The sequence below is a fragment of the Zea mays genome, chromosome 1 (genome assembly GCF_902167145.1).
Source record: "Zea mays cultivar B73 chromosome 1, Zm-B73-REFERENCE-NAM-5.0, whole genome shotgun sequence".
In the NCBI taxonomy this organism is placed as follows: Eukaryota; Viridiplantae; Streptophyta; class Magnoliopsida; order Poales; family Poaceae; genus Zea; species Zea mays.
The window spans coordinates 25,509,259-25,531,946 of NC_050096.1; the positions used below are offsets into that span (position 1 = coordinate 25,509,259).

Below are 22,688 nucleotides of genomic sequence, written 5' to 3' on the forward strand. Positions count from 1 at the left end.
CTGCGCTCTCGGGCTGCAGCTCCCGTGTTTGCGTCGCCTGGCTTGCTCGGGAGCCAGGCTGTGGGCGTGCAAATTTAGCCTCTCAGCCTGGCTCCACAGAAACGAGCTCAAGGTCCGTTTCTTGGGAGACTGGCTGCTCGTGGCGCAAGGATTCCGCGTTTAGGTAGTTTTGGTCTTCTAGTCCGGCTGTATATTGGGTGACAAACATCAGCTCGTCTGAGCCAGACTCATATGGTACAAGTGTGCAAACAAAGTGCTAGCCTCAGCCTGGACCAGTTGAACGGGCCGGCCTGGACCAGTTGAACGGACCGAGCTGGCCAGGGACAGAGTCACAAACACGCCCTCTGTAGCGGCTGGTGCTGGTGCGCGCTCGTGGACGCCTAGGCCAAATGTGCGCGTCTGCTCCCCGATGTCTTTCGCGGATTTTGCTCGGGCTCGTACGCCTGTCTTCAGGTGGTTGTACGTTAGGTGGTTGTACGTTGCATGAGCTTCGCTTCAAGTTTCCTTGAAAGAAGCATGGCACTATTATGAAAAAAAAAGACAGCGAAAACACGGTCGACGAAGCCGTCTTTCCTTCGAAACTCAGCCACCTATGAAATTGGACCTAATGTTTAGGGCCTGTTTGGGAGAGCTTTGCTTCAAAAACTTCAGCTTTGGTTTCCAGTTTCACCGTAAAACAGCTCTAGGAAATTGTTAAGGTGAGTTCCAGGAGCGTTTGGTTTGCATATGGACTTCAACTTCTATAGTACCATTGATTTGTGTGGGTTTCCTTGATTACCCTTGATGATTAGTGGGTTATCGCCAGAGAGAACGGAAGTTGCATGTTGCGTAACCAGTGGCATGGTGGGTAATTTTCGTATAACTTCATGAGGAGATATAAAAACAGTGTTTTTGAAGCACCTTCTAAGGAGCTTCACGAATTTCATGAAACAGGCCTCTAGTTTCGATTTTTTTTAAAACTAAAGCTCGTGGAGCTGAACCCGTTTGGGTTAAAGAGGTTCGAACGAAATTGAAATTCTTGAAGTGAAGCTCTCCCAAACAGGGCCTTAGAGCAGGGCTCTGGCTTCGGTAGTAACTTTTTTCAGAAGGGTTAGAGGAGTATTAGTTAGGTTTGCAATTAGGATTTAACCATCACAAAAAAAAAGAAGTCCAATTCAACCTCCTCTATTAGACATCATGGACCTTGTGTTCATTAGTTTAGCCTAACCGTTTTAAGTTACGATGTCTCGCAACGATGGACCTCCTAGGGCAGTGATTCTTAATATTGGAAATTCATAGGAAGCTTAACTTGAGGTGGAAATTTTAGAGCCGCCACACTTCCAAAATCTAAGGATCGCACAAACCTCATAAGGGATTAAACACATTATGAAAAATAGAATGCTAAGGCCAAAAACATACTCTTTAGAGGCCTTTGCAAAGATGTGAAGGCACAGAGTTTGATTCAATAAAGAAGAAATTATTTACCAGTAGCAAGATAAAAACCATCTCAGAGATAAATTGGTACAATTGTGGTGAGCTAGGTCATCTTGTACATCAATGCACAAAGCCAAAGAAGAACAAATTCAAAGACAAGAATAATGATGCAAGTGAGGATGACAAGAAAAAACAAAAAGGTCTTCAAGAAGAGATAATAAGAGAAGACAATTTCATAAAAAACAGTGAAAATTACACTGTAAGAGATTGGTTCACCAACATTGACTTAACGAACCACTCATCTTAATAGCGACGATGAAGATGAGAAGGTAGCTACACTTGCATTAGGATTATCTTCACCACTATCGTCACCATCATCATCCTTTAGGCACCTATGCCTCATGGCTAAAGGTGAACACAAGGTACAAAACAATGATGCTCAACAATAGTGTAAGGAAAATGGACCCCGGGCCTTTTGGCTAATTGAGTTTTGGTGTTTGATGAACAACACAATCTGTGAACTAATAAGTTTTCTAGTGTTTGTGTTTGTAGTTCACAGGATGCGAAGAGAATTGGACCAAGGCAATGAGGATGCAACACCTCAAAAGAAGACATAAAAAGATGCATAGGAGTCCAATACTCAAGAACAAAGAAGCCCGAAGAAATCAGTGAAGAAATCCAAGATAAGGGCTGTCAGCCAGCGCCTGGTGGCGCACCGGACATTGGTGTCCGGTGTGCACCGGACTGTCCGGTGAGGCACCGGACAGTCTGCGCAGAGAGGCCGCAGACAGGCGCTCTCTGGCTGTAGCACCGGACTGTCCGGTGTGCACCGGACTGTCCGGTGTGCCAACGGGCAGACGGCAACGGTCGGATCCAACGGTCGACTGCTACAGGCGCCAACGGTCGGCTGACGTGGCATGCACCGGACATCTACTGTGCAGTGTCCGGTGGTGCACCGGACTGTCCGGTGCACCCGACGACAGAAAGCTGCTGCTTTCTGTCCAACGGCTAGTTTGGGGTGTGGAGGCTATAAATACCACCCCAACCGGCCATTCTCAAGGGTGAGAGCCCAAGCAACATACCAAGACACATAGTGCATATTTCCAAGAGCTCAAACACCCAAGTGCTTAATAGAATCACTCGGTGATTAGCGTAGGTGCTTTGCGAAGTGCTTAGGTTAGTTAGACCGCTTTAGCGCTTGCTCTAGGTGAACCCTAGATTGTTGAGTGAGTTTAGATAAACCTCACAACCCCTTGGCTCTTGCGTGAGTCGTTGTAATTGTACCGAGTGGGGCGAGAGTCTTGCGAGACCGTGACAACCGCGTTTGTGTCACGGCCGCCACCGTGTACCGGAGGGAACGAGGCCCGCGGCGTTTCGGCCGGAAGCTCGATAGTGGAGACGGCGGGGAGCGTCCTAGAGGAGCCGGAAGCGGAGCACCACTTGCGCGTGGAGAAGGCCCGTGGCTCTCTACGGAGTTACTCGACCGTGGTGCTTGGCCCTCGCGTGGGCTTCCCTTTGCGTAGGGGCACCAACGAGGATTAGTCGGGACCTTACGTGGTTCCGGATACCTCGGTAAAAATACCGGCGTCATCCACGAGAGTTTGCTTCTCTACTTAGCTCTTTACATTCCGCATTTATATTAAGCATTTAAGTTTCAATCTTGTAGTCATACTTATTTAGTGTAGATTGAAACTTATCCTTTGCGGTAGAGATAACAACACCTAGATAAAACCTAGTTTGCACATTCTAGTTTTGATTATTTGCATAGGTTTAGGGATTCAATTGTGGCCTAGTTTAGTAAAAGTTTTAGAAGTCCTAATTCACCCCCCCCTCTTAGGCATCACCGGTTTCCTACAAGTGGTATTAGAGCCGGTTTGGCTCATTTGAAACGTGTTAGCTTCACCGCTAAAAAGGAGCCGACGCCTTTTAGAGGAAGGGATGGATACCCATAGGCCACCACACTTTGACGACACTAACTTCCCATATTATAGTGCTAGAATGGCTTGTTACCTAGAGGCCGTTGATCTAGGTGTTTGGAGAGTCACTCATGACGGGATGAGACCTTTCAAGAATCCCGAGAAACCCACCACGAGTGAGGAAAAAGAAATTCATTTAAATGCTAGAGCCAAAAATTGCTTGTATGAATCTCTTAGCATGGATATTTTTAACCAAGTATTTACCTTGAAAACTGCTAATGAGATTTGGCTAAAATTGCATGAGCTCCATGACGACACATCAAATGTCCGTGAGCAAAAACATTGCCTAGTCTTAAATGAGTATAATACTTTTGCTATGAAAGATGATGAGCTTGTTAGAGACATGTATTCTCGTTTGAATCTAATTATCAATGAACTCAATTCTATTGGAATTAATAAGCTAGGTGATGCGGACATTGTGAGGAAGATTATCTCCCTGCTACCACAACAAAGATATGGGAGCATCATCACCATCCTTCACAACATGGAGGATTTGAGCAACATGACCCCGACCATTGTGATTGGGAAAATTGCGGCCTTTGAGATGTCGCGAAAAATGAGTCGGGGAGAGGAGCCAACTTCCTCAAGGCCATATGCTTTTGCATGTGATGAAAGGAAGGGCAAAAAGAAGGCTCCCACTCCAAGTTCCTCAAGTGAAGAAGAGGAAGAAGAAGAAAGTGATGATGATGAAGATAATCAACCATGCACATCATCCTCCGAGGACGAAGAAACAATCCGACGCGTCGGAAAGGTAATGAGGATGATCCGCAAGATTAATCTAATGGGTGTGCCCCTGCAGGTCGAGGATTTTCTCTTTAACATTGACAGGAAAAAGCAAAGGAAGAGAGGATGCTTCGGATGTGGGGAGAAGGGCCACTTTAGGGACAACTGTCCAAATATGGCCAAGCCCAAAAAGGAGAGGAGCAAAGGCAAGGCGCTAACAAGTGTTAGAACTTGGGATGATTCTTCAAGTGAAGATGAACCTCCAAGGACGCGCAGCCACCGGTCCTCGTCACGATCATCACGATCATCACACAAATGCCTTATGGCAAGAGGTAACAAAAGCATTCCATCCTCTAGTGATGAAAGTAGTAGTGATGATGAAGGTGAGGGAAAGCCCTCTCTAGATGAGCTTGCGGAAGCCGTAGAATTTTTCCAGGATGTTTGCACTAAGCAAAAAGCTCAACTTAAAACTTTGAAAAATAAGTGGGTTAGCTCTCAAAGTGATTACAAAGGTTTGCTAGAAAAATTTGAAACTTTTGCAAACTTAAATAGTGAGCTATCAACTAAAATTGAGCTATTAGAATCTAGTGCTCCATCCACTGCTACCAATGATAGCCTTATTAAAAAGAATGAAAAACTTAAGGCTAAGTTAGCTAGCTCCCAAGAAGCTATTGAAAATTTGCTAGAGAAAATGGAAATTCTTAGCATACACAACAATGAGCTAACTACTAAGCTAGAAAACATTGGTAGCACCCCAGCAGCATCTTTAGTTGAAATACCTGAAATAATTAAGAAAGATGCTTCTACTTCCTACTTTGATTTAATTGATGATTCTAACCCTTGCAACCAAGTCTTTGTTGAGAATATTGTTGTACAAACATGTTCGGATGAGGTTGCAAAGGAAAATGAACAATTAAAGCAAGAAGTGGCTCGCCTTGGCAAGGCTTTGTATGACAAGAAAGGCAAAGCCAAACAAATCCGACCTCCACAGGATAACACCACTGCGGGAGTGAACAAGCCTATGGAGGGAGAAACTGTGATTTGTAGGCTATGCCACATGGAAGGCCACAAGTCTTTCCAATGCAAGGCGATGACCGGGGATAAACAGAGACAAAAGCTCAAGCAAAAGCCATCAAGCAAAATCTCCAACACCTACATCAAAAAGGTGGATAAAAAGACTGCTACACCACACTTAATCAAAAAGAAAAAGAATGGAAAGGTGATAGCAATCAAGGCCAACAAGCAAGCCAACAAAGGAAAAGGGGCCAAACGCATCTGGGTGCCAAAGGAGATAATTTCAACCATGAAAAGCACCAAGAAGGTTTGGATCCCGAAAGGGAAGTGAGTGGACCAAAGGTCTTCGGGAAAGTTGGAGACTTGGCTAAATTGGGATGTATATCATGGGATACATCATATTGGATCAAGTTTATTGCCAAGTGGGTTAGTGAAAATTTTGGACCCAAATTTCCCACCCATGACTAAGGTAACTAGTTTTATTGTATTTCTTGTTTTTTAGATATGCATATCTATTTATCTTTTATCTAGTTTACCTTTCTTGCCTAGTATTACATTTGTTATGTACTTTTGTTCAAAATCATGCATACTAGGTAAATCATATGGTAGGATTGCTTGCTTTTAATTCATACACCTAAGCAAACCTACATGGCTTAAAATGATGATTTAAGCACGGCACATAGCTTTTATATCACTCCATAGTAAATGATGCATCAATTGAAAATTTTGATTTCTACAAAGTGTATCATTTAACTTATATGTGCCAAAGTTTGGATTATAGATAATTTGCCCCTCTTGATATCAAATCAAAGTGCATGTCTCCTACAAGTATTCAAAACTTGTATGCACACCTTTAGGGGGAGGTTACTCTATAATCTAACACTTTGAGACTAACACCTTTTCAAGTCTATTTCATGTGATAGTCTCATTGTAAGGAAAATGAAGTCCCCGGAGAAAGACAACAATCTTCCACTGCAAAATCTCCAAGAACTCTCATGTCTCTCAAGCTCGCCATTGATCTTCAATTGGTATCTTTTGAGACTACATTCAGTATCATTTACATGTCTTCTCCAATATTTGATTAGACTATATTTCATATCACATGCTTCCATGTTGCTAAAAATGCATAAGTAGTTAACTCATATTCTGTTACCTATGCATAAGGGAAGTTAGTCTTTTCAAATCATGTCTTGCACCTCTAATTTTCACATGTTTTTTCGTAAGTAGAGGATCTCTGTCAGGGGGAGTATTTCTTCATCTCTAAAGGGGGAGAAAAACTCTTTCTAAAGGAGAATACTCATTTAGGGGGAGTATTCTTTTAAGGACTCCTACTAGTGGTATCATTCACATGGCTTAATTTAATATCCTTCTAGTGATATATTTTGATACAATTCTTGTTGAGGGCAAGCTTTTATTTACTTCCTACATGCTTTTAATGTCTTCCTTTTCGGTGTTTGATGCCAAAGGGGGAGAAGTTTAGGGACCAAAGCAATGAAAACTATATCAAACACCAAACACCACAAATTTAAAATTTTATATCTGCAAATGGTTTTTCAAGTGGTTTTGGTTATTTGGTCCATAAATAGGAAGTAAGTGAATTATGGAGTTAGGGGGAGGCTTAAGTCCATAATTTCATATTGTGGGGACAATCATGCATCTTAGCAAGTAAATTGCATATTTTCATTCAAATACCTGTATTATTTGCTTGCTTTGGTTGTGTTGTCATCAATCACCAAAAAGGGGGAGATTGTAAGGAAAATGGACCCCAGGCCTTTTGGCTAATTGAGTTTTGGTGTTTGATGAACAACACAATTCGTGAACTAATAAGTTTTCTAGTGTTTGTGTTTGTAGTTCACAGGATGCGAAGAGAATTGGACCAAGGCAATGAGGATGCAACACCTCAAAAGAAGACATAAAAAGATGCATAGGAGTCCAATACTCAAGAACAAAGAAGCCCGAAGAAATCAGCGAAGAAATCCAAGATAAGGGCTGTCAGCCAGCGCCTGGTGGCGCACCGGACTGTCCGGTGAGGCACCGGACAGTCTGCGCAGAGAGGCCACAGACAGGCGCTCTCTGGCTGTAGCACCGGACTGTCCGGTGTGCACCGGACTGTCCGGTGTGCCAACGGGCAGACGGCAACGGTCGGATCCAACGGTCGACTGCTACAGGCGCCAACGGTCGGCTGACGTGGCATGCACCGGACATCTACTGTGCAGTGTCCGGTGGTGCACCGGACTGTCCGGTGCACCCGACGACAGAAAGCTGCTGCTTTCTGTCCAACGGCTAGTTTGGGGTGTGGAGGCTATAAATACCACCCCAACCGACCATTCTCAAGGGTGAGAGCCCAAGCAACATACCAAGACACATAGTGCATATTTCCAAGAGCTCAAACACCCAAGTGCTTAATAGAATCACTCGGTGATTAGCGTAGGTGCTTTGCGAAGTGCTTAGGTTAGTTAGACCGCTTTAGCGCTTGCTCTAGGTGAACCCTAGATTGTTGAGTGAGTTTAGATAAACCTCACAACCCCTCGGCTCTTGCGTGAGTCGTTGTAATTGTACCGAGTGGGGCGAGAGTCTTGCGAGACCGTGACAACCGCGTTTGTGTCACGGCCGCCACCGTGTACCGGAGGGAACGAGGCCCGCGGCGTTTCGGCCGGAAGCTCGATAGTGGAGACGGCGGGGAGCGTCCTAGAGGAGCCGGAAGCGGAGCACCACTTGCGCGTGGAGAAGGCCCGTGGCTCTCTACGGAGTTACTCGACCGTGGTGCTTGGCCCTCGCGTGGGCTTCCCTTTGCGTAGGGGCACCAACGAGGATTAGTCGGGACCTTGCGTGGTTCCGGATACCTCGGTAAAAATACCGGCGTCATCCACGAGAGTTTGCTTCTCTACTTAGCTCTTTACATTCCGCATTTATATTAAGCATTTAAGTTTCAATCTTGTAGTCATACTTATTTAGTGTAGATTGAAACTTATCCTTTGCGGTAGAGATAGCAACACCTAGACAAAACCTAGTTTGCACATTCTAGTTTTGATTATTTGCATAGGTTTTGCTCTAGGGATTCAATTGTGGCCTAGTTTAGTAAAAGTTTTAGAAGTCCTAATTCACCCCCCTCTTAGGCGTCACCCGTTTCCTACAAATAGCAACAATGATGATGAGTTTCTTCATCATCTTATGGTGAAATGTTTTGCTTGTCGAAAAATACACTTAATTCATTAGAAAGACAAAGGCAAAAAACAAGAAGTTAAAAATGGGAATAAATTGTGTTTGTCACCTCACGTTGGGTGATATCATCCGACCGAGAGGCGATATCGACAAGAGATTCTATCCACGGCCTTTCGCTCAGGGATTTTGTCGATAGGGACATCGTCTAATTCCTAGTCACCTAAGCTGGTTCTAGCCCAGCTCATCTATATATACCGACTGACGTGTTAATTATCGATCACACCATCGACTGCGTTATTGACTGTCGTTAGTCCTTATCCACCATATCACTCTAGCGCACAATCGTTATTGTCAGCCTATAGTTATCTCACTATCACATCAGTTTTTCTTTTACATATTTTTATTGCAAATGAAACATGGTGTTTCATTGGAAAAAATCAGAAAAAAATCATCGAACACACAAATAAGCAGCTAAAAAAGAGAATTAAAAACTACACTACTTTTAAAAGTACACAATACATAGTACAAGAAAATAAAATTTACACAATTCATAAAAAATACTTACATTACTTTGCTTACATAATATTTCAGAAACTTACATAATAATTTTCCGAAGAGCTTTTCTAAGAATCTAGATTATTGGATAATCCAGTTATCACGAGAATCTGGATACCGCAGGACTTGCCTGCGGAGAAAGATAAAGGGGGTCTGCACGGTTTAAGGTTTAGGAAGCGACATATTTCTCCCGTCACGGTGATTCGACGAATTCTGCATTCATATTCATATTGATTTAAGATGATTTTTTAAAAGAAACGATTACCACAGAAGCGATCTGAAAGCAAAATATTTGGCTGCTAAAAGTCGATTATGATAACTATAAGTCGAAACAAGGCTCATAGTCGGTTGGATTGGAAGGAGGCGATGGTCCATCCTGATAAACAAATTGTTGAGCCGAGACACAAGACACGTGATTGGTTGCCAGCCTCCCCTCTGCCTCTGCCTGGCTTGCGCCAGCCCGCGTATGTAGAAACGTGGCGGACTCACGTCTCCGTCGATGCAGTCATTCGGCTGAAAACACTTAAAATGAGTCCAAGTGTGCGGGCTGATATTATGTCATATCAATCACACAGAAGAGAACCACCATCAAATCCCCTGTATGTTTGTTTTAACTTTTAAGCAATCGCTAGTCAAACAAGCACCAACAGGGCAATCGGCAGTGGGCACAGTGTCACTGTCCGCCTGCTCCCGTGTTCACCTAATCCCACCTATTCCCACAAGTACAACCAGGCCACATATATCTATCTCTGTTTTCCGCAGAGTTCGCAAACTTCACGGCTACTGCTCCTCGTACGTGGTGGAAGGGGAAAAGGGAAAAAAAAGAGTTTGCTCGTGCTGCCACGGTGCCACCCGGCCCCGTTTCAGGCTTTCAGCGTAGTTTCTTGCCGACAAAATCGTAGGCATCAAGAGGAAATGAACCAACGGACGGTCCACCTGAAGCTGAATCGAACAACCCAACCGCTCGCTCGGATAACTAATGGTGTGTTTGGTTTGTGGAGTCACTTTATGCTTAATAAGGTGATGCATCATAAGTTTATTCCATCAATTTTGGTGGAATCAACTCACTCCTCATGTATATATTAATTATTAGCTTATGAGTAATGGGGTGGTGATGAATCAACCCATTCTATTCCACAAACCAAATAAAAAAGTGAGGAATAAGAAAAAGATGGATCACTTTATTCCTCAAACCAAACCCACTCTAAGTTTTTTTTAAAGACGGCTACAGAGAATTGTTTATCCAAGCAGACATGTCGAGCCGGTAGGTATACAGTCTCTGCTGGTCTCACGTGGCCACGTTGCTCGGTTCCGCATCCGCGATTCCGCGAGGCAAAGCAACGAGCCGCTTTCGGTGTTCTACTGCCGCGTAGCAGCGGCAGCGGCACCGACGGCATCCCAAAAGGCAGCGACGTCTGGGTCGGACTTGGAGGCCCCGGGGATCGGTGGCCAGGCTGAGCTCCTCCCAGAGTCCCAGTACGCCTCCGGAGTCCGGATCCGCGGAGCCAGGCTGAGCTGCTCCCGTGGTCTACTCTCCAGTACGCGGCTCGGCAGGGACCGGGAGCGAGGACGAGCGTCCTGCGTCGACGGGATCGGCGTGCCAGGGGAGCGCTGAAATCTGCGCTTCCGTCTCCGGACGGCCGATGCCAGGCCTTGCTCGGGAGAGGTGAGCTCTCCGCTTCCTTCTCCGGTTCAACAATGGCGTCTTTTCTTCCCATACGCATAATTGCTCCCGTGCTGCCGCTGCTCTGGTTTGGATTGCCTTCCCAAGTATACATTCGGTGTTCGCTTGTTGAAATTCGGAGATCCCGAACGAACGTAAAGCTGTAGTAAATTGAATTCCTCTCGATTTACGCACCTATACAAGCTACAAGTCGTTAATGGTGTGCTGCAGGAGAAGATCATGACATACATTTGAGTTCTGGTTTGCCTCGTAGGTAGCAAACGAAACATGGAGCTGAGGCGGCTGCTGCTGCTTGCGCTCATCTGCCTGCGTGCTCCCCGTTTGGCTTCGGCTCAGCAGCCGGATGAGGCGACGGTCATAGTTAAGGGCTCCACTAGGATTGCGGAAACGGATGACAACTACGTCTGTGCTACAATTGATTGGTGGCCGCCGGAGAAGTGCAACTACAATCAGTGCCCATGGGGCCAGGCGTCAATTCTTAATCTGGTATATGCTTTATGTTTGTTTTCCTTCTCTTGTTATTGGTGTGTTAGTGTTACACAATGCTGTTTGGACTAATTTTCCATGCCGTCCATTCAGGATCTGGATCACCCGTTTCTGGCTCAGGCCATTCAAGGTAGGCCCTTTGAGTTACATTCAGTGGCTGCCGGTTACATATTTGTCATCCCTCGTGGCTTTAGATAAGGACCTAGTAGGCTGGTAGATTGTTGGTTGATTTGCTCCATGCCTCAGACAGTCTTCTTTCTTACAACAAAATGGTAATTATAACTGCAGCATTTGACCATTTGAGGATTAGGCTGGGAGGCTCCTTGCAAGACCGAGTTGTTTATGATGTGGGAACAGAAAGTCCATGCTCCCCATTTACAAATGTATCCAATGCCTTGTTTGGTTTCTCAGTTGGTTGCCTTGGTATGGATAGGTGGGACAAACTGAATGACCTATTCGAGAGAACAGGGTGAGACTTCTAGTTTTTAAGTTTTTTTGTTACCACTACTGTGAGAATATAAATTAGCCAGCGTAACTTCTGCAGATGTTCCAAAACTGTGATATGACATTCCCATTTATGTGTTTTAGATTTTGACAGTGTCTGTGATTTTATTGGTTCAGTTGGTTATTGATAAAATAACTAAAAGCTATCCATTTCTACACATCTTGAGGAATGCTAAATTGGTAGCACATATGTAAGATATGATAAAATTCTACCTGTCAATGTAACATGTGCATTGCATGTTTGTACACAGACATCTGCATATAGATTGAATTTTCATTCTTTTTGTATATGGATCGGAAAATGTTTCAATTGCCTGTTGTTTGTTTATCTGATATGAGGTTTCTGCACGCTAAGTGCAACTAGCTAATGGGTGAGCAAACATCTATCTGCAGAGCAATTGTCACATTTGGTGTGAATGCACTCTACGGGAGGTATAATGTTCGACGTTCCATCTGGGCAGGCAAATGGAATTCCACTAATGCATATGATTTTGTAAAATACACAATCTCAAAGGGATACCCAGTTGGCTCTTGGGAATTTGGTAAAACTATCTTTTTGCTACTGAAACATTCTGTCTCATTTCTTATATTCCAAGATAGAAGTTCTCCAAGTTTATGATGCATGAAATATGGGGTGACAGAAACAGTTTGTTTGAGAACTACATTTTTACACAGGCTCTTGTTTTGTTAGGCAATGAGCTGAGTGGGCATGGAATCGGAGCAAAAGTTGATGCTAAACTTTATGGAAAAGATGTAATTGAATTTAAATCCATCCTTCGGCAATTGTATAAGGCACCACTGTCCCAGCCACTCCTGTTAGCCCCGGGAGGGTTCTTTGATCAACAGTGGTATTCTCAGCTACTTGAGACTTCAGGTCATGGTGTTGTTAATGCCTTATCTCACCATGTATATAATCTTGGTGGAGGTATGTGATTTATTGTTTTGAATGTAATCCTATCTGAGTAATCATGTCTCACTGTTCCAAAACCATTGCATGTGCCTACTAAAATTCCATGATGATACAGATGCTTACATAGGTAGAACTACTCTAAAGGCCCGTTTGTTTCGTTGGAATTGAATTCTATTCTAATAATTATAATTTAGACAAAACTAATTGAGTTAATATATTTATTTATGTAATCTATTTGTATGTTATCCTAAATTATATCAGATAGATAATTATACATTACATTTATGTTATAGAGAAACAAGTAGAAGAGTGTGCTCTAAATTGTACATTAGAAAAGTAACATGTAAATCTATAGAATTCATTTCCATCTCTCGTCCCTATGAATTTGAGATAGGCTTATATATACACTTTGGAAAGTTGTGGAATGTCACATTCTAAAAAAATAGTCTATTGTATTAGTTAAATTTCAATTCATCAAAATGAAGGGAAACAAACGGGCCCTAAGTTTATTCTGAATAAATGGCTGAACATTTGTAGGCTCTACCTATTAAAAGTTTATGATTATAAAAATATTTTTGTAATGTAAACAAAATTGTGATCCTGCAAAATAAGTAAGTACACCATAATTTGATTTGATACCAAGAGTGAAAGAAAGGCTGCATATCAGATAGCAAGGCCTTCCTTAAATAGCAAGGCCTTTCTTAGGAGATGTAGTATTGATCACTTCTATCCAGACAGAAATATATGCTGCTATGTTAACCAGGCATGTTCAATTTATCATTAGCAATGCCAATATATGTAATCAATACACAATATGCATCAACAATGACCCTTCACTGTCAGGGAATGATGTTCATCTTATAAGGAAGATCTTAGACCCAAAGTACTTGGATCGTGCTGAAGATACTTACAGAGACATGCAACTTACCATCCAAAGGCATGGAACATGGGCTTCTGCTTGGGTCAGTGAAAGTGGCGGTGTATTCAACAATGGTGGTCAACTGGTGTCAAATACATTCATCAACAGTATCTGGTTAGTTCGCTTTTTTAATTCCACGTGTGACATGTGTATACTCTGGTGTTGGTGTTGAGTATGATGTCTGAGTTTGTGATGGAGTCTTTTTTTATGAATACAGGTATCTAGATCAGCTTGGGATGGCATCTAAGTACAACACAAAAGTGTTCTGCAGACAGACTCTCATCGGTGGCAACTATGGACTGCTCGACACGCAAACTTTTCTGCCAAATCCTGATTACTACAGGCAAGGCTAGAGTTATGGAATTATATAAAATGATTTTTATGTGTGATTATAGACAAAGATTTGATATATACATTTTGACCACTTTATCAGCGCTCTACTATGGCATCGGCTTATGGGCAATGGAGTTCTTTCAGTTGATATAAACGCACCGCGTCAAATACGCGCTTATGCTCATTGTAGGAAACAACAGGTACGGGCTGCACCTTTCTGTAAATCAGCCGTTTGTTTTTCAACAGAATTACTAGGGCAATTTTGAAGACCTAGTCTTATGTTACCGAATTTGATTCATATGATAATTTTGCGGACTAGTGAACCATGTTTCTACAAATGAACCCCACTTTGTTGTCTGAGAACAAGAGAGAGATCGAATTGTGTTTGCTAAACTACCCATTCTGAACATGATTGCTTCAAAATGCAGCAAGGCATCACGATTCTGTTGATCAACCTGAGCAACACTACTGGATACAACGTCACTCTCCAGAACGACATCAACGTCAGCTTGGGCAAAAGACCTGACCTTGAGAAGCGCAGTTCTTTCACGCACAGGCTCAGGAAAGCAGTCTCATGGCTGGGGAGGAAACCAGCAAGCAACACCAGGAGGCGGGAGGAGTACCATCTGACCGCCAAGGACGGCGATCTCCAGAGCAAAACGATGCTGCTCAACGGGGCCCCGTTGGAACTTGGAGACGCTGGCAGCATTCCAGCTATGGATCCGGTGCTCGTCGCCGTTGATTTGCCGGTGCAGCTAGCACCAACATCCATCGCCTTCGTAGTCCTACCCAAGTTTGAGGCCAAGGCTTGTTCTTGACACATGAGCTCTTGAAATCAGTTTTTTTTTGTGTGTGCCTTGAAATGTTCCATAGACCTATTTCGTGAAAGAAATCATACAACGCGGCACAAAAACGGCAAAGCGTTGTTGTGTGAGCAGGAGACCACACTGTGACACTGAGCCTTAACCACAGGCGATAAAAGCTGGCGTAGGTCAAGCCCGTAGAGTCCGTTCCAGTGCTATGCTTCCGTTTCGATTAGCCCGCTCAGGACCTCAGATTCTCTCACATTTTCCACAGCCAAAACACCTACACTCCTACAGTAATTCCATGAAGAAGAAAAACAAGTGCGGCGCTTGTTTTGATTCCAGCGATGTTCACGGCAGCAGACACCGGCTGCACTGCAACACAAATGCGGCGCTTGTTTTGAGCGCCAGACGAGACCTTTGGTGGGACTGAAGAGATTGCAGCAAAAACGAGTTTGGCTTGCCGCAGGTTTGGTCGCGAAGCAAAACGGCTGTCTGGAAGCCATCCAAACACTCGTGGTGACTGCAATACTTTAGAATGATTAAATTTAGTCAAGACGCCAAATGCTTTTGTCTAAAACAGACGAGAATATCTGATTCCAGCAGTTTACAGGCCTGCCGGCAAGCAATAGTGAAGTTCCTTCGTTCCACCCCTGGCTCTCGATAAGCTCAACCATGGGGGTGACGTAATTTTTCTTCAGTCAATCTGGACCTCTATTTCTCACAATATAGCGCAAATACTCTTGTAAGAATTATCTGCACATCTATAGTATGTCAACAATTGTAACAATATCCTGTAGGTTACTCCACAAACAATGGCATCTCTACTACAATCATCTCCAACCTACCAAATCAATCACAAAACTACCAGAACAAAATTTCAATGACTCGAGTGTAAAAAGAATTAAATGGATGGATGGATGGAAAGCATATAAACTTGCCACCACACAATATCCGCCTCCTTTCTTCGTCTTGATCAACCAATCACTCAATCTTCTAGCCTTCTGAATTATTCTGCGACCAAAGGTCAGCCCAGTCCCAGATCTCCTTTTCCGCAGTTACAGTATAGAAAAGAATGATGCAACAGTATGATACAGATGGTAAGAATTGTGTTCCCCTATGATACAGATGAAGACTCCTGAGATATTTGAATGCCAGTTTTCGCAGGGGATGGTCAGTTGTATTGAATGCCGGTTGCTTTCTTGATTACCTATTATACTTATACAGCAGCAATCAGCCTCTCCAGCCAACAAGCGAACCATAAACTATACTCCCTCGCTATGTCCAGCATTTGCTGCAAATCACTCCTTGACACGCTCAGGCTCCAAAATATGGCAGTTTCTAACGAAGTCATTGGAGTAGTTTACATGATTTGTCCAAAATGGTTGTAGGTTCTTAAAAGCAATGTCTAGCCATGGCTTGCACTGGCCATTGTAATGTATCACTGCAGCCCTCCTGACACTCTCAATATCTGTCTTGTCTTGGTATCCTAAGCCAAGCAGGTGCCATGATGGGTCTATACCATGCACATGACCCCTAAATGCTATAAGGGCTGGTGGTAAGGTACCAAATTTCCAGAGTGTAAGACCAGATTTTAGATTCTGCAGAAGAGATTGAAATAAATGTGAAGACATGTAATGACAACCAACAACTCTTATTATGTTTTAAGCAGCAGTTACCTATGTTTTTTTATTTATTTATAATTTTCTGTGTCTGTTATAATATATAAGCACATGGTGACAAAAGCCGGATAGCAGAAAAGGAAATTCATTTTTCACATTTGCACAAGAGTATTGAATCAAGGTTTCCTTTTAAGATTTTGGAATACCGTACAGTACAAATTCTGCATGCAAAAATACCAGAACGATTTCAGTTCACAAACATAGTCAACGAACAATGGAACATCGAGTAAGACTGGGAAATGGATATGTGGGTGTAAAATGCATTACCTCCTTCAACCAGAAATGGTATGTATCCCTGATGTTTGTCTTCCTCCAAACTGCCAGATCAAATATATTCATACCATATGCCCAAGCACATTCATCTGGGTCAAGGCTCCGAGCTATCACAGGATGCGAGAAGTTGAAATATGTCCTGAAACGCTTAGACATCACCCAGCTGTCTTCCCCTCTGCATGTTTCCACAGCTCCATTTACCTTCCCTTCAAGATTGATAGCCCAAAGGGGAGACAAGTCACGCTGAACAACAATGTCATCATCGAGGAAAACCACCTTGTTGAGGTTGGGAAAGAGCTGGTTAAAGAAAAGTGAATGGATCAGATTAAAAAGATGCACAAAAATCTACAAATTTCACAATCTAGCTTTAAAGCTGTACTGTATGGTAAGTGCAGCTCAATTATTACTAGAATTGGAAAAAGGGTAATGGAAACTAAAAGGAGGTGGTGGAATATAACAGCTCAGCACATTATCAGCACGCAAAAGTGCACAATCAACACGTGATAATGATCCAGACAAGACAGAAACACATTTTAATATCTTCATTTGAATCAGATAAAGAGAACTAAAGATGCATCTTAATACTGGAATGGTTAGTGGGGTATCTGTTAATTATAACGGTTTCAGTATGCATCATGTGATAATGATCTACTAGGTAGCTGTAAAGGTCATACTAACTTATTCAGCAAGCTTTAGCCCATCCAAATGGTGTCCTCGTAGAAGTATTCAGTCAAATTAAATGCACAAGTCAATAAGATAGATCACATATTCACTACATTGGAGTTGGTTTGAATATGTGCTACTACATTTAACAGTAGTCTATCACATCCCCCTCTGTTCTATGAAAGAAAGCACGTGGCATGACGTTTTCCAAGCTCACTTAATCAGGCAATTGCCTAAATAACATAGTGCCCATCGTAAAGATATGCTAGAAGCATGACAATGGAATCTGGTTGACACATCAATATGAAATGCTTAAATAAACCGGTAAAAACGGAAGTGCTGCAGATAGGAAGCCAATGGCAAGGCACCTCAGGCAAATAAATGCGGAGATGGTTCAGCAGGGATATGTATTTGGGGCTTCGAGCCTGCAACTTTGAAGCAAGCATCCTAGGATTGTCACTTGCACTGGAAACTGTTCCATGATCTCCATGATAGTGATTTCTGACTCCACGATGGCTTTCTATAGCCTCTAGTACTGGAACATTTTCTCTTGTCAGCCAGTCAAATTGGTGAACACCTTTTACTTCAACTATTGCAGGAGATACGGAATTAAGAGCAAACCATGAATGCATCCCAGGATATGTTTTCTTATCAGTAATAACATGGAAGACTACTTTCTCAGGCACTGAGGAAGATCGTACAGTTGAGCTCACAACAACTGAAGCAGCAAGAATGTTATCACTGGCTAGAATGTAATGTTGGAAGGAATTATCAGAAAGCAAAGGTAGCAACTCTGGTGGTGGTAACTGTTTCCGTGCATGAGCATTTGAGGAGTATTCATCAGTAAGGCGCAGAGACAAGCAATGGATTCCTTTGGGAATAGCAGTTGCAGCATAATGTTTATACAGCTGTTCTGCCAACCTTGACCTCTTTACCTCCTTATCCATGTTTTCCATCTGCGATGTAAGTATATAAGTAATAAGAATAAATGATATAAACCACAATAGTGCTCTAAAGCACCAAATCAGGAACTAAGGCCAAATACAATAATCTATTAAGCAGTGTACAACAGAGCAGCAATACACAATTACACAAAGATGGGAACCCCATGATGAAAAGGATAGTGCTCTAAAGCACCAAATCATGAACTAAGGCCAGATGCAATGTTTTATTAGCCAGTGTACAAGAGAACAGCAATACACAATTACACAGATATGGGAACACCATGATGAAAAGAATGACCTACATATCCAGGAGCAATACACAATTGTACGTTAGCTCCCCGAAAATGTATAATCCACATCATACTTGGGGCTTCCAAATACACATCAAAGAACCAATTCAGTTTTGCTTTAAGGCTTGCTCATGCAGCACTATAACTTTTAAAATTCAAATGCAACGGTGTGAATTAAACAAGCCAAGTTAGTTCCATACCGTAGCTTTCAATCTAACAGCAAATGTTCTAGCATCATAATGGTTATCCTTCATCTCCAAAAGAAAATCCCTGAATGATTCTGGTAACTTTTCATCGGATGGGGATTCCTCGTTGTTAACTTGATCAAAAGTTCTATACAGATCTTGCACCAGCCTCTGTTAATATTGAGTAAGAAGCATAAATAAATCTTGCTTTTTTCTTTAAGAAAAAGAAAAAGGGTAAACAAAGAGTCACGAGTTACTCAAAGAAAAGTACAAGGAATTTAGTAACTCACTGTAGAATCACCCCCCTGCCTACCAAGGAAACTAGGCCCTATTCGCCTCCCCAAGCAATCTGTGAAACAGGATTACAAAGGTTGTAAGCACACAAACTATGAGCTATAATGGAAGATGTCAATTCCATGGAAATAAATAAATAAGGTAACCGTCAATAGGATTCTATCGGTCGAACTTTTTAAACTTGGCCCATCAATACATGATGAAATACATACATTCACAACACATGGTTGGTGTTACTAGATTCCAGTGTTATTAAAACTACGTTTAAACGTCAAAACTCTAATTAGAGATTGAAACCACGTTTTAGCGTTTTAGCGTTCTAAACTGTAAAACACAGTGTTTTATGCATTTTAGACCATTAGCTACTTTTGGACCCAGTCTATTAGGGGGTGTTTGGTTTGAGGAATCACTCTATCCAAAATGTATTGGTGCATCATGGATCCATTCCTCAAATTTGATGGGATATCCTCATTCCTCATATTAGTAATAACTAACTAACTATAAGGAATAAGGTGATGATGGATCAACTCATTCCATTCCACAAACCAAACAAAAAAGTGAGGAGTGAGAAGACGATGCACTAGCTCATTCCTCAAACCAAACAGCCTATTAGTTACTTTTGGGGTTCAATCCAGCTATGGGTGGAGTTTTGGTAAGCCACTAACATCTCTGTTTTGGTATTTAACTTCATATTATTGTCTGAAATTATGATGTATTGGTATTTTTCCTATGTTGTTTAAAACTACGTTTAAACTAAGTTTAAACGTTTAAAAGTCAAAATTTCACCCATGAGCGTTCTAACGTTTTATCGTTTTAATAACCTTGCTAGATTCAGCGAAAGGGCCTCTAGCTAAGTTGGTTATATCGTCTAAGTAACACTCCTCAAGTTCTGAGTTCAACTCCCCGTGGAGTGAATTTCATGTTGGGATTAAAAAATCCCCTCAGTTGTCGTCCTATACATCAAAGCACAGGCTTAAGGCTCCGCCCCAGTCGTGGTCGTTCTTACATGAGCTATGGTGCTGCTGTGTATAGGTGTGGCAGGGGTTGGGGGGCTTTCTCGACTTTTGTGAGAAGGTATTCTTCTTAATGTAATGCTAGTGGGTTCTCTTACCCCCGCAGGTTGAGTTTTTTTTATGTTACTAGATTCATCATGGAAAATACTTTCATAATACATTTTAAATTTGCATAACCTTTTTTGTAAAAAAAAACTAGTCAAAGAACATTGAAGACCGTGTCATTGTCCTAAACTTACATTTGGAATAGTTGAATAAGAGGGAGTATATAATACTAATTCCATATCAAAAGATATTGAAGCATGAACAAAACCAATTGTCTTGTTGTATCAGCAACTTACAGAAGACCATAGGCCTATAACCCAAGTAGAGAGCTTATGACAACAAAATTTTACACAGAAATCAAGAACAATCTGCCAAACATTCTGCAAACCCATGAAACATATATGCCTTTGCAGGTGCTCAAGTCACATTTCAAACCATCACTCAATGCTGATTGCCTGAACCTCAAGTGCCCAGCCCCAAATTATTTTTCTTATGCTCCGTTTGGATGTTTATATTGGAGGGCATGTAATTGAATTGGGTTCAATACCAAATCATCCATAGTATTGAAATGAGATGTAATTCCGATTCTATTGTTTGGAAGTCACTGAATTGGAGTTTAGAATTGCGTGGTCTAATTCCACGCAATTCAAAGGGGTGACACTATGTATTGGGAGAGGGAGTTTCTAGCTATAGTCCAATTCCAGGGAATTGGGTCTCTGATTCCAAATCTCAATTCCATATAAAACCAAACAACAGAATTCAGGAAAGCCGATTCCAATTTCCAATTCAGTGCTCCAATATCTACATCCAAACGGGCTATTAGGCTATTAGGACAAGTATCCCTACTCCCCACGGTATGGAAATTAAGGTACTCAAAGTACCAAAACTGAAGTTCCAGTATTTTGCACAAATCAAAGAGCGGCTTCAGAACGATTTATTATCTGGTGCATAGGGAAATGGAGCTGAGCATGTTTATCAACAAGTAATCAGCTGGCCAGGTGCAGAAATGGAGCAGTCTGCAGTCTTACCTACAATTGATCAGTTAGACAGGCACATCAAGGGCTTAGTTATATCCCTATAACTTATATACCCATCCTTCATGCCCAAACAATCAGCAGAGATCAACGATTTTATAATCCAGATGTACAGGTATCCAGTTCAGAGTCAAAACAAATGACTCATAGGGAGGAACTGATAGTAAGGAAGGACTGATGGTATCTTTCAGGGTATGGTATGATTTTTTTTTGCCAGTCTTGCAAGACTCAGCTCAAAACTACAATAAAAAGTTCTACCACAGCCAAAACTGCAGCTGATAGGAGTAAATCCAGCCCCTCAATCGCAACCAAAGTGATGGCTTTGCAAACTACATTACGACCAATGCAAGAAAATTATATGCCTAAGATCCACAAATCTACTCACCTGGAAACTGAATCATAAACCCAAATAGTCCACTGTATCTATTTTATTTCAAATGAGCACATCAATCAAATAAGATCGCCCACGCCTGAGAGCTTGAATCTGAAGCTCGTGGGCGAACAAATCACACGTTGTCGGATAAGCATTCGCACATTGCCACATTCCCACCGACACCGCAAAATCCTATGGCAAGGGTGCTGAGATCCAAGGTTTACCTCCCCAAACGCACGAAATCAGCAACCCAACCCGCCGCAGCCGAACCCAGAAAGTAAGAAAAACAACGCCACGAGATCGCAGCCGTCCATCTTACCGACGGAGGAGCACTTGCTTCCGCCTGCCTCGAGCGCGGGAACGGCGGCGAGGATGAAGGCGAAGGGCAGGAGGCAGCCGAGCGCGACGACGAGCGGGAACGCGACTGCGCGCCAGTACCACCCCCCTCCACCTCCCCCGCCGCGCCGGGCGGCCCCGTGCAGCGGCGGCGGCGGCGGGGGCGGCTGCGGCGCGACGCGCACCTTCATGGAGTCGACGACGCCATTGCTGCTGGAGATGGTGATGCTGCGCATGCTCGGCGAGATCCGCAGCTGCATCCTCCCCCTCCCCCGCCGACGGGAGCTCGGAGTCCTGCGGCCTAGGGTTCCGGCGACGGCGGCGGCGAGGCGGTGGCATTGGGCAGAGACATGCTAATCGCACGGGTGATGCCAATAGGGGAAGAAGAAAAGAGAGGGAATGAAATAGCAATGCGCGTCGCCGCGTGCGAGGAGTGCAGATACGGGGGCCGGCGGCGCGGGGGGGCCTGTCGGTGAATCCCCAGGGGATTTTGGGGGACGGGGGGGATTGGGGATTGATTTGTCTTCCGGGAGCGGGGGGCGGCTACGCGGCAATGCTCTGCTCTCGTCTCGCTTCGCTTGCTTCTTCTCCCCTTCCTCCTCTCTCTTCCGTCCCGCAGGAGAAACGAGAGAGACAGCTGCGGTGCATCTTGTTTGGTTCCTCCTACTTTTTTTTTTCTTTATTTCTTCCTTCCTTCCTTATTTATTTTTCCTTTTGTTTCTATAATTTAAAGTAATACAATTCTAGATAATACTATCTTCCTTCACAAATATATAACACTGTTACTTTTCCGAAAACTTTGATCACTCGTTTTATTTAAAATATTTATTCAAAATATAAAATTTAAGTCAAGCATAAATTATCTTAAGTGATAAAACAAATCACAAAAATGATAACTCATTACTTTTTAAAATAAGATGAGTGAGAAAAGTTTTTTTTAAAATGTCAATGGTGCCATATATTTATAAACGAAGTGAGTACTGTATTAAGTCCTAGGACACGGCACGCACCAGTTAGGAGCTGGTCCCATGTATTATTCATGTTACTTCAAACTTCCAAATAGTAATATCTACG

The 22,688-nt window shown here is 42.8% G+C and overlaps 2 protein-coding genes across 4 annotated transcripts; one reads left to right on the forward strand and one right to left on the reverse strand.

Moving 5' to 3' along the window:
* Positions 1-10,057: 10,057 nt before the first annotated feature.
* On the forward strand, positions 10,058-14,613 carry LOC100279495 (uncharacterized). 2 transcript variants are annotated; one of them, NM_001152496.1, is given in 10 exon segments: positions 10,186-10,509; positions 10,781-11,013; positions 11,107-11,143; positions 11,302-11,482; positions 11,911-12,059; positions 12,209-12,442; positions 13,271-13,460; positions 13,564-13,689; positions 13,780-13,879; positions 14,108-14,587. In NM_001152496.1, coding segments are annotated over 9 exon segments (1,626 nt in total). In that variant the 5' UTR covers positions 10,186-10,509; positions 10,781-10,794; the 3' UTR covers positions 14,498-14,587.
* Positions 14,614-15,213: 600 nt separating this feature from the next.
* LOC100501135 (uncharacterized) lies at positions 15,214-22,238 on the reverse strand. Of its 2 annotated transcripts, none has more exons than NM_001362175.1 (6): positions 21,598-22,225; positions 18,810-18,868; positions 18,535-18,690; positions 17,469-18,056; positions 16,432-16,734; positions 15,214-16,083 (listed from the first exon to the last, which is right to left on the reverse strand). In NM_001362175.1, the coding sequence occupies exons 1-6, from the start codon at positions 21,872-21,874 to the stop codon at positions 15,784-15,786; spliced, it is 1,683 nt and encodes a 560-aa protein (NP_001349104.1). In that variant the 5' UTR covers positions 21,875-22,225; the 3' UTR covers positions 15,214-15,783. The 2 variants fall into 2 exon arrangements, with proteins under 2 accessions (NP_001349104.1, XP_020394629.1); XM_020539040.3 differs by lacking the exon at positions 15,214-16,083 and adding an exon at positions 16,097-16,325 and having other exon boundaries at positions 21,598-22,238.
* Positions 22,239-22,688: the final 450 nt, after the last annotated feature.